The 13,112-nt window shown below is 34.7% G+C and overlaps 1 protein-coding gene across 3 annotated transcripts in view; it reads right to left on the bottom strand.

Moving 5' to 3' along the window:
- LRRC49 (leucine rich repeat containing 49) overlaps positions 1–13,112 on the bottom strand; it is a 52,531-nt gene that overhangs the window by 37,036 nt on the left and 2,383 nt on the right. For 2 of the 3 annotated variants that reach the window (XM_049813002.1, XM_049813003.1), the window contains exons 4-7: positions 12,808–13,005; positions 11,194–11,293; positions 10,042–10,245; positions 8,376–8,442 (exon numbers count right to left, since the gene is read on the bottom strand). In XM_049813002.1, the coding sequence (XP_049668959.1) occupies positions 8,376–8,442; positions 10,042–10,245; positions 11,194–11,293; positions 12,808–13,005 (569 nt within the window). Of the gene's footprint in view, positions 1–8,375; positions 8,443–10,041; positions 10,246–11,193; positions 11,294–12,807; positions 13,006–13,112 lie in introns of those variants that run through there. The other variant, XM_049813006.1, reaches the window with a different exon arrangement.

Below are 13,112 nucleotides of genomic sequence, written 5' to 3'. Positions count from 1 at the left end.
CATTCAGGCATGCTATTCCTCCTCAAAGCTGCCAACAATACTTAGATGCAGACAAGCAAGATAGTGACTGGTGTCACACACCTTCCCAGTGACAATGAACTTTGAGGCTTTAGACCAGTATGAGTCTGACCGTGCCAGCTTCCAGAAAGTGTCTAGCAGCTCCTAAAATGGGAGAAGAGGCAAGGTAGCTGTTGTTTAAGTTTGAGAACACATAAGGTTGTTGGTAATTTTCATAGATAAACACACATGCATGTACACATATGTACATGCATGTATGTATCTGTAAGTCTATGACATACGACTTGAATAAGCTGCTGTAAAAAGTATTTCAGCAAGTTGTCCATTCAAAAGCATACAAAAGTAGATAGCAAACCAAAGATTAAGTAACATCTTAAACCAACTTTTGATTTTTCTGCTAATTAAACTATTATGCATCATCCATTTATGGCTATTAATATGCAGAAAATAAAAATTATCAGGATACAACAGTATTACAGCAAAAAGAACAGAAAATATCACCATTTAGAACAATATAATTAGACAGAAAGACTTGTGAAAGCAAAGCCAAGAGCAGATGGTTAGCACGAAGAGCACAGACCTCTGCAGATGTCTGCTTAGCTAAAAATACAGCATGCCACAACGTAGAATATTAATCCTGGCATTTTACTGCTATCGCAAAGGTAATTATTTCATCAGCAGTATATAGAGATACTCTTTATCACTTTACTAAGTTCTAAGGTTAACTCTACTGAATTTTCCTGTTTCAATTATGCATGCACACATAAAGATATACCAGGTTTTAGTACATACTATCAGGTGAAAATTAGATACAAGTCATTATCACATCTTTTTAGAGGATTCAAAAAATATTTTCTGAAAAGAAATATCTATGACTTCTCTATTAATTATAAAGACGGATTATTAACCATTTTTAGTTGCTTTCTCAAATATGTCAAAGACTTCACTTGTAAACATTAAACAAGAACACTATTCTATTCTTGTTTGCTTCTATGTCTGAATACTCAGCTATAAAATAGATTTATTTCAGAAAACATTGTTATGCACCACATAATCACTCATCAAAAATTAAACTGCACAAAAGTTACATGTTTTAACACACATTTCTGAGATCACTGAAAAGAAGTTCAGGCCTGAACTTATATACTTGAACTTTTGGCAAGGAAAATTATTCCCAGAATTAAACACAACAAAAAATAACTCCAATAACTTTTTAAAATGTAAGCATTATAGAATAAATTTCATTTTAAATGAAGTTAGCCTGAAATTTGAGTTCAACCTGACTTAACTTTAACGCATTAGTTCACTAGAAGACAGACGAAAGCCCATTTTAACCCTACCTAAAGTAAAAAGGTTTTAAAGAGATTTCCATGGAACATACACCACTTATAGTATTTACCTTGACAACAAAGATGAAACTAACAATCAGACTTCTCTCCATAGACTATTCAGAGTGCTTGGAAGCACACTATTTAGAAATCAAATGTTAAGTTCAAAATTAAATGTAAGTTGTAGTCCATTAAATATGCCAGCCACACAATCACATGCAGGGTCTCTGAATGATGTATATTGTATGTCAACGTTACTATGTTAATAACCATAGAAACAGTCTCTACATAAAAATTTAATTAATTGTTATTAAGATGCTATATTTTCTTACAAATTCTTACTGGGCAGTATTAAAATCAAGAGCCTTACTAAATCATGTGGGAAAACAGGTGAAGAGTAGTAATATGACAGGTGAATTCACATTTTGCCCTTTTTGTAAAGCATAACCATTGAGTGCAGTATTTCATTAGCCATTAAATTGATTATTTTTTTTTAACCTTCTTTTGGATATTTATTCTATGAAGGGATTTTTCTTTCATTAGTAATGCATTTAAAAGGCTTGATTTGTAAAAAAAGAAATCATACAAGGTTTATCATTAAGCATTGTGGAATACTATAGCTTGTTTTAAAGCACATGAAATTCCCAGTACTTTTCTCACCTGGGCGGGAGAAGTCTCAAAGTCCAGACCAAACCATATTATCCAAAAAACCCAGCACCCAAATAAATCAAAATATTTTCCCAAAAGTGAACAAAAATTGAATTTTCCTCCTTCTGTTTTTCCTCACCTTCAACCTCTTGGAAACATTCCAGTCTTAGACGTTTCACAATGTGCATTCCATCTATGGGATTGATTTACACCCCAAGAGAGAGGGAGGGACTAAGACTGAAACAGGAATCTAGCTTTCCTCTTAGCTGCCACTACTCCATAAACATTAAAAATAAATAATTTCTAGCTAGGCTGTAGCACTATTTTTGAAAGATAAGATTAATAATATTCATATTCTGGCCATATCCCATTTAAGTATTTATATTCTGCATCTATCGAGAGTACTGAGATTTCTTACCTTATATAGAACTACCGCATATAATGAAAAAGTTAACATTTTTTGTTAGTCTAACGCATTTCAAATACCTTGAATATAACTCATACAAGATTTAATTGTTCAGTGATCATCTGGGATCACAGGTAACATATAAGAGATACTGTGCATTATTAACAATAGCTTTGAACACCAAAAAAAAATTTAAGTTATTGCAAGCACCTTAGAATATGCCTGTAGTAAGTTAAACTACTGAAGTAAGAATGAAACCTATTTAGTCAGATATTATGTACTGGATATTTTATTCTATTTTATTCTAAATATGCCCTATAACATATAAAACATAAAGGGGAAAAAATTGTAGTTAAAAGAATAATACTTTTTTCTTGCCAGGTATGTGAGCACCTTCAATGTCCTCAGGAAGAACTGTGTAATATCACAGTCACTGAAGAGTCAATCTGTTAAAATGACTTGCCAAAAAGCATCAAAAGGATTTACTGGATTTTGCTGTAACTTGCTACATTGAATTTTATGGGGTTTATTTAATGACATCAGAGTATCCAAACCATAAAAACAAAGACTATGGAAAAGCTCTGTTCTGTATCATAACTCAGAAGTAGTAATACTACTGCAACAATTTATATTCCATAGTATACTGTAGTAATAATATTATTGTTGCCAGGCAATATCATTTAAATAGTAGCATTTTACTTACATGACTCTCCTCTTCTACTGGAGTCTAACAAATGTGTTAAACCACTTTCTGGAATTGTCTGTCTGACTAGAGGAAAGCTGGTGATACCAGAATCACTGAATGCAAGTTAACTCATGTCTCGAGTAAACTGTATGCAAGAGGCAAATATTCAGCTAATCCTCTACACTGATGAAGGCTGCTCACCAGATACTCTCCCCTTAATATAACTGTCTTTACCACAAAAAATTATGTGTCCTCATCTTCTATTAACTAAGGCATGGCAACTTCAAAAGGCAAAACCCCCAGTCAAAACAGCTGCTATATACGTTAATACAAAGAATACAAAAAGCTGTAAAATAGATCACTGTTCTAATACATGTATGAATATGAACCACAGAGGATGACTCTGTAAAAATAAAGACAAGTCAACAAATTTGAAGAAAATTCAACTGTCTTATTTCTCAACAAATAAATCGCCAAAATACTCTGTAAAGCCACATCAAACTTACTCTCAAGCAGTAACAGTATTGATGAATAGACATAATCAGTGCAAACTGCATGGAAAGAGCTCTAAAGAAGAACAGATCTGATGCATAATTTCATCAAATGTGTGGGACTTACAAACATGAAAACCACAGAAACACTCCTATCTTAACCCCAAATACAAAGTGCTTTCAATGAGTACTGTAATAGGACATTGTTTCAGTGCACTACAGCTCAATGAACTGCCACGTTCACCCAACAGATTTTTTTCATGGCTTTACAGGGGACATTTTTGCAATAAAGAATTGCCACTTTACTAGTATCTGAGTAAATTATTCTTCCCTACTATTATTTTCTTCTATTTCCCCTACCACTAAAAAGGGAAAATAGGAAAAGAAAAGATGGTGAATTTAATCTAAAGTAACCCTAGCCACAGAAACAGATCATCAACTGAGGTCAGAAGGGACCTCTGGAGATCGTTCCTTCCAACCCCCTGCTCAAAGCAGGGTCAGCTACAGCACGCTGCCCAGGAGCATGTCCAGTAAGGCTTAGACCGACTCTGGGGATGGAGATTTCATCACCTACCTGGGCAACCTGCTCAGTTCAGCCACCCTGACAATAACATTTTTCTTAAGTTTGAACAAGTTTCCTGTATTTCATTTTATGCTCAATGATTCTTGTCCTTGTGCTGGACACCACTAAGATAAGTCTGGCTCCATCTTGTTTAGACTCTCTCATTAGCTATTTACATACATCAATAAGAACTCGCTGAGGCCTCTCTTCTCCAGGCACAGCAAATCTCAGCTCTCAGCCTCTCCTCGTATCAGAGATGTTCCAGTCCCTTCATCACCTTTGTGCCTCTTCACTGGATTCGCCCCCTTAAGTTCATGTCTGGTTTGCACCAGGGAGCCCAAAGGATCACCTCCCACAACCTGCTGGCAACACTCTTCCTAATGCAGTCCAGGATGCTGTTGGCTTTCTTTGCCATATGGGTACACTGCTGGCACATGGCCAGCCTGTTGTCCACCAGAGCCTCCATGTCCTTTACTACAAAGCTGCTTTTCAGCTGGCGAGCACCCAGCCCATACTGGTACAGGGGGTTATTCATCCCTAAGTGCAAGACTTTGCATTTCCCCTTCTTGAACTTCATGAGATTTCTCTCAGCCCATTTCTCCAGCCTGTCAAGGTCCCATTGAATGGCAGCACAACCATCTCATGCATGAAGCTCTCCTTCCAATTTCCTGCATTGTTAATAATGCAGGTTATCAATGAAGGTGTTAAGAAGTATTGACATAGTATCAACCTCTAGGGTACAACGATAGTGACTGGCCTCTAGCTAGACTTTGTGTCACTGATCACAACCCTTTGAGCCTGGCAGTCCAGCCAGTTGTCATTTCACCTCACCGTCCGTCTATCTAGTCCAAATTAAATTAAATTAGTCTATAAAGATGTAATGGGAGATAGTGTCAAATACCTTCCTAAAGTCAAGATAAAAAACATCCACTGCGCTCTACCCATCCACTGCACTTGTCACTTTGTTGTAAAAAGCCATTTCCTACATAAATTCATGGTGACTACTCCTGGTTGTCTTCTTACTGCAATATGTTTGGAAATGGTTTCCAGGACTATTTGTTCCTTCACTTTCGCTGGGACTGAGTGAGGCTGTTGTGTTTCATAGCATCTGACAATACTCATTTATGTGTCATCCCTGTTTTAGGTCAATTACAGTCTACACAACAATTTGCTCATTGAGCAGACAGCATTCAAGCAAAACTTGCATCCAAGTTTTAGCATATCAATAGCTTTCTTGAAAGAATCTATTATTTCTTCCTGGAGAGTCTGATATCAAAACTCCTTCTAGTAACTTATTATAAAATCTGTCATTGTAATTAAAATTAAGAGACATTTTCTTCAAAAACACAAAAACCTTTTTAAGTTAATACAATTAAAAAAAAAAGCAAAACCAAGTGTGCAAGTCTGAGTAGTGCCTTTAACAGTATGAATTTTGCATTGTGGCCCAGGAATATCACTTTAAGAAAATCCTGAAAATATTCCTGACAACAAGATATAGATGATGCCACAGACAGCTGTCTTTTCTAGGCAATAGCCTTAAAGTTTTGTGCTGGATGAAGAATATCTGTTTCCCATATACACAGCATTATTTAATTTCTCACATCTGTAAGAAACACAACTTTGAATGTAAAATGAAAACAAAAGTACCATAAAAATATCTGTAAGTGTAAGAAATAGAGTAAAGATTATAACATTATGTAACCTATACAGTGTGTTTCACAGTTACTCAAGTGAGCAACGGAAAATGATGTCCAAAGGAAATCTCATATTCACACAATACATACAGATATTCATATTACACTGGCAGTCAATGACACTTTTGCACACCAGAAGTGAATTACATTTTTTCGTAGTTGTAAGAAAAGACGACGTAAGTGATGCACACCACAAAAATGCCATTATACCTTTTATTTGAAATAAGAACTATCCTGATAAAGGAAAATTCCTACCCATCGCTGGTTCCAAACTGTACAACTGACTAGATTTATTGTAGCTTTGACTTTCCTGTGAGAACTGGGTGCAGGATAGTGCCACAAGTGGTCTAAGGAAACAGATGTATCAAGAGCTTATCAAGATAAAGCAAATCCTGTTTTCTACTATTTATCATTACAACTGACAAGCAGGGTATTCTGTTTCTGTATTCTTGATTATTTATTCTTCATTTTTAATTCTACAAATCTGCTGTTTAAATTGCTATGTTCTGGAATATTGGAACACATATTTTGAAGTTCTTAAAACCAATTCTGTGGCTGAAGTCTGTTCTTGTGAAATTTACAATGTGGAAGAAATATCACTTAAGATAGACTAGAAGGCTGCCCTAAATAAAGGCCACATAAATCTAAAAGTTAAAAGATAGAGCCCCCCCCCTTCACGATTAAATAAGCAAACAAGAAAAAAAAAACCAGACTTCAAAACAAGACACTAGTATACTAAGCTGATATGTCTCAAACTCAGCATTTCTGCCCTTCTTCATTTCTTCCTTTCTACCTTCAAAAATAACTAATAATACGTATGGCACACTGGTGTTTTAAAATTTTAATTCCTCAAAGACAGGAAAAAAAGAATGTGAATATGAAAACTTGCCTATCTTTAAAGTGGAAAGGAACAGAAAGATAATTTATTAATAGAAGAGAAGTTCACAGTCTTCATTTGGTGTTTCCATGAAAAACACATTAAACCTACCAAAAAAAAAAAAAGGCAGAAACCAATTTGTTCCATTTCCTAACATTTGTGCCCTTCACATGTACATTTCTGATTAAAACTTTCTGAAAAACAGAAACACTTATTATGCTCCAGAGATTTAATATTTAACTCCTGATACACGATAATTGTTATGTTCTCTGGACCAAAGGAGGCCTATTATTACAAAGCTGATCTAGCAGCAGCCAGTTGGGCATTATGCCCAAAACTTCTAATAATGTTTTAATTAATTTAAAGGGAGTTGTACAGACACTTGGAGGGGAAGAAAAAAAATCAAAAAAGAAAAAAAATCAGATCTACTTCATGATCATTTGTAAGAGTTGTGCATGACCTACGTTTCATTTCCATTAGTAATTCCTCCACTTGTGCTGACTGGCACAGCTATGTGTCCAGTCTACAAGTCATTTTATCAAAAAAATACCACTCTCCCCCAACCTTACAAAAACAATAAGAAAAGGATTACAACTACACAAACAGCCACCTCCAGACATAGTCGCTCCAAGACTCCAAGGTCAATGTCATTACCTGTGTACTGCCTCTGCCACTATACAACACGCATACTACTGGACTAATGTTATTCAAAGAAGCCACACACAAACTTATAGCATCAAATTTAACAATAACTCATTATAGTGTTACCTTGCCTTTTTCTTTTTCTTTTTTTTTTTTTTTTTTTAAAAAAAAGCATTCCTATTCCCCACTGTCAAGCAGTTGTGTAATAAAGAATACACACATACAGGAATCAGCCAGGCATCAAAACTGTCAGAACAGGAATCCGGAAAAATCACACATTGCTCTTACAAAGTCACAATTACCATATGTTGTTTTAAACAGCTCAATTATGGAACATTTTGCATCACACATGTTTTAAATTTATTTTACAAAAGAATAGTATATCCGGCTTGCCCTTAATATTCCATGCTGCTTCTGACATAGCCATTGAACAAGTATCTTCCTCTTACATGTACTAGAGCTTAAATTTTACGCACCACTTGAAACAGAAATGACTGCTTTGTCTCAAATTGGGGAAACTGAATAGACTAAGTGACTTAAATCCATTCAGAAGCATGAATAAATCAAGAGCTTGTATCTGTTCTGCTTTTTCTGTACAAATTTAACTCTTCTATAGATATGTAAGGGATCTTGTTTTGTAAGATCTTCTTTTGTAAGTAGAAACAACACAACAATCAACGGGATCTTACATTCTTCTATGACTTCTAAGACTGTGTTACTTTAACGTTACCACAACTACTTATGCTAGATCGCTATTCTGGAGGTATGCTATTATACTCAGTTGACTCAGCATTTTAATCACTGTAACTTTTCAGAAGTACAATGCTGGAAGTACAAGAGACTTGATACCAAGATTCAAAATAATGTGATACCACTTTTTATTAATTTACTGATTTCTGTGACATCAAAAGCTGCAAAATTTGCTGCCAAATTTTTTTTGCCAAAAAGCAATAGTTCGATAAAAGACACAGGAAATGCATGATGTCTACACAAGAACGTAAAGAATCAAGTTATTGTACTGTACCTGATTTCCATGAAGATCTAAAACATCAAGATTTTTTAGGTTCTCCAGATTTGAGATCCTCTTTATTCTGCAAAATTTCAATTACGATATAAATTATTTTTCATATTAGATAAAAGGTATCTTTCATTTTCCAGCTAATACAAAACTTAGGAATTTGTTCCTGCCCACAAAGAGTAACATAAGAGTAACAAAGTTCTGAACCATGTTAAAAAAAAAAAAGTGAATGAGTATGCCTAAGACTATCACTTTCCTTTCTGACTGTCAATAATGCAATAGCAGCAGTATGCATGTGGCTCTTCTAGGAAGAGGAAAAGGGAGGGAATACTTGCACCACTAGAAAACAAAGTCAAGAACCAACCTATCCAGATATCTAAATAATAATAATTAAAAAAGTTATTATTGGCAAACAGCTAATTCCAAACCAATTTAAAGAAAGACTATAGTCACAGAGGGTTTTAAGAGTTTGTTAGAACACAGAATAAAAAAACACTGAAAGCCACTGGCCCTTTCTAGACAGTATCGTTCTCTAGATGTGCCAGTATTTCTTCTCCCCCTGTACAACTTAACTGTCTTAAAACCTTTCTGTCCTGTCCTATTTTCTCAGATTCCAAACCTAGATTATATACTCAACAGCATCATCTACTGGCTGGTGACGTTAAACATCATGTGTATTATGCATTTGCTTCAAGAATAATCAGAGATAACATATAGATCAAGCTGAAAACAAGTTGCTAACAACTGCATCTAACTTGTAATCATTAACTACCTCCAAACCATACTTCTAAGTAGACAAACTACACAGCACTCAATGTAGTTACAATTTGGAAAATAATTCCTTAAAGCAGCTTAAATTTATCACTCCCATGCCCCAATAATTTGTCATAAACAAAATTAATTTCTACAGATGACATTTTTACTATAAAAGCTATAAGCTCTAGTAACATACTGCATTATTGAAAGTTGTCAATTTTGAATACAGGCTAAATTAGGAGATACATTCTTTGTAATCTGCACATAACAGAAGTTTACCAGTTCTTCCTTTACTGAATATAAAGAAAACAAGGAAACAAACAACAACAAAAAAAACCAGAGCACAACCCTTAGATGTATGAGCAATTCCACAGATACTTCTATTAAATTATTAGAATTAAAGGCTACAGGATTTGAACTGTATTTTTAGAGAGTAATACAACTACCAAGTTATATCTCCCAACAGATTAGTATCAATGAATAAGCAATAAAATCCATGATTCTAATCTGTCTGATTTCTTCCCAGCTAAATACCTCAGGTAGAAATACTTTTTGTAGGTTATAAAGACTCAATGAATACTTTACTTCATATGAAAAGAGATTCCACTTGTCACACAAATCTATGAACATGTATTCAATAGTCAATCAGAACAGAAGATTAGATGGAAACATGTAAAATACTTAAGAACTGTTGCTAAAATTTACATAAGAACAGAAGTTTCTGAAGAATATTACGAGCAAAAACTATGTGCTTCCTCAGTGGAATCCCGAACACTTAGGTAGTGTTAGGGACCAGCTCACTGGTGTCACACCCAACATCACAATCTGAAAACTCTGTAAGTAACAGAAGCAATGATAGATCACAGTTGCTACACCATGAAGTAGGGTGCTCGAAGTTAGTTTTTATTATTTTTACCTGTTCTTTCCCAACAAAAGGACTCTTAGCGATCTCAGAGTTGAAACCCCACTTATTTCCTCTATTTGATTGTCATATAAATCTAAGAAAACAAGATGCTGCAGATTAGAAATATTTTGGATTCGGGTTATACAGTTATGTTGGAAATTCAAAAGGCGAAGATGATCTTCCCCATCGATAACAGGGCACACTGTCAGTTTCTGCCTGGAAGGAAAAAGAAACAAAACAACACACAAATGTAAGTAACAAGTTGGTAATCCACCTTCTACTCGCCCACTCTGACTGAACTAAGGAAAGTATATTATCTTGATTAAAGTAATACTAAGGTAATTAGGTTTGCTAATTAAACTCTGCAAATAAGGCAGTAAGCCCTTAATACCAAAAAATTAGCATGAAAATATAGCAGAAGTGCTTCCAGAATTCTCTGAAAGCCTGCCCTCTTAATCAGAGATTTGCTTGTTACATGGAAACTACACAGAAGTTTCATGTTGTGACCACATTTAAATTTCAACAGACACAGCATGCCAATTCTTTATTTTTTTCCACCAGATACCACATAAGCAGCCTGTTTAGATCAGAATTCAAAGCATTCTATGTCTATGCAATTTTTCTTTGGTTTATAGAACTTTACATTTGAAATATAAATACATTAAATAAGTGTTAATATGATAAGTAAAAAATATAGGAAATTATGCCAAAATGGTTATTCTTAGTTTAGGATTATTCCAGAAGGAGTCCTACTGACCTGACAAAATTTTTTAGACTACACGAACCTTAACCCCACCAAAAAAAAAAGAAATTACAATTAAATGTCTCAGATAAAACTTTTTTTTGGGTCCCAGTTAAGAAAAAAAAAAAAGAGACAGACCATTCTACAGTTAGTGTATCAGATTAGAACTAACAGAGACACAGCCTCTTTCTCTAGATTATGTGCATGACCTTGCATTCGACTCTTAAGATAGCTCCTCAGTTTACAATGAAAAGCCCCAACTGCTTTAGACGACTGCTGTATGGATATATACACACAAAAACCAACAAAACCAAACCCACCACTCACACCACTGACCGCAGGCTTTACCAGGATATTCATCACTTTAGATGGTCGACACAAGAGTCACAAGCTATGGGGTGTGTGCTCCATAACCTTCTCACCTTTCCAGGGTAAGTCTATCAGAATTCAGTATTTTTTCTTCAGCAGTACGTTGCAATACAGGAAATGTTATTGATGAACTGCTCCCAAAATTTGTGTTATCTATCAGACAATCATACAGAGAATATATGAGCTACTTCTTTGTAAAATCATTTAATTAACTACAGATAATAAAAACAGAATTTTCTTTCTTATTAGAAGACACGGTACATGAAAGGGCTTTTTGCCTCCATTCAGCACTTTATCAGTTTTCTTTCCTGCCATTTTTTGTTTACAGCTACATGCCTCTACATCCTCTTTCCAAAGCACATCCATTTGTTTCATTTCTGAGAGATTTTTACCAATATTTTGTTGTAAACCGATATTTTGTAGGTGCCTTTTTTTTTTTTTTAATTAGAATTACCCAATGATGTTTTAAGGTAAGGTTGTATAATTGATTCACAGTTTCGGAAACCAAACTTAAAGAAGATATTATCTAAAGATGATTTTAAAGATCGAGTAGATGTCAATAGAACTAGAAACTAAAGCACCAAAACATTGAAACAGTCCCACTGAGCCACAAACAAATGCAAATTATTTTAAAGGCAAGTACATGCAATACCTAGTAAACACTGGTATTATATTTCACTCCATTATCAAGAAAGAAACAGGCAGCCTTTTAAAACATATTTACAAAGCTATCCATCTTTATCTATTTTGATAATATAAGGGGGAAGAGGGAGGATGACTGCAAAATAAATCAACAAATGTGCTCTGCGAGCTTTGGCTTATTTGGAAAATGATCCACTGAAAAATATTGGTCAAACACAGATCATTGTGCATGCAAACTACCACAAGAATATAGGCTCAACTTCCATGTGTTTGTCCCTCCCCCCCTTTCCCCTCCCTTGAAATAAATCAAATTTGTTAATGGGAAAAACATAAATTATTCAATAAACAAAGATAATTAATTGCTTTACTACTATAGAGAGTGAATACATTGTTGTCTACAACATGCCATTAGAAGAGATACCTATATAAATTAAATGATTTGTTGTTTAATTTGGAATCTTTTCAGTGCTACTCTAACATTTTATCACTAGCTACTCTAACAAACCAGTATAACAACCAGCATTTTCTATGTATCCTTCAAAGTGTGTGTGGGGGGAAGCTGTGAAGGAAGAAAAAAATAGAAAACAAAAATAATCAATTAACATTGTTGCAAAAGTCTTAAATTATTTGTGTCTCAGGTTTTTAAACCAATAAACATAAGACCAGAGACTTAAAAATCAGTCTGAAACATGACATGATGGCAGTCCAGTGACTTTTTTCTTCTAATGTCATCCTCCTAAAGACATATGTGAAAGATCACTATTACTGCCCTTTTGTAAAAGAAAGGTTTATAAAAAGCCTGTATTTAAATGCTTATATTATATTTTGTAAAATATTTCTAGTGGTTTTCTAGCAATGATCTATTAACCTCTCTTAACACCCAAAGGGAACAGTAGGCAACACTTGCTATTCAGTCATACATTCTGACAGCCAGAAGCAGCGTATCTTACAGGTCATAACTTTTCAGTAAGACACCCAGTTAAACAACACAAACAAGAAGCCTACCGAGAAGTTTTCACTGTTACCTGAAGCATGTGAACTAACACTGTGGCTGCTTTGTCGGGATCTGGATTTTGTTGGTGTGTGAACAGAAGTCTCACCAAATCCTGATAAAGAACCTGTATTCTGCTTCAATTCCAAACCAGAAAGTTCTGTCAGACTGGATGGTACTGGAAGATATATCTGCTTATTACGCACCAATGGACTTAATACTCTTTGGTCTCCTGTGCGGGGAACAAAAAAAATCAAACTGCAGGCTTACATTTACTCCATAATAAGTTCTTCCATAGTATCCCTAAAAATCAACCCATTCTGAACAGCTGTTGGTCTT

The sequence above is a fragment of the Accipiter gentilis genome, chromosome 10 (assembly GCF_929443795.1).
Source record: "Accipiter gentilis chromosome 10, bAccGen1.1, whole genome shotgun sequence".
Classification (NCBI taxonomy): domain Eukaryota; kingdom Metazoa; phylum Chordata; class Aves; order Accipitriformes; family Accipitridae; genus Astur; species Astur gentilis.
Note: the sequence above shows the minus strand (reverse complement) of the source record. Positions and strands in the feature narration are given on the sequence as shown.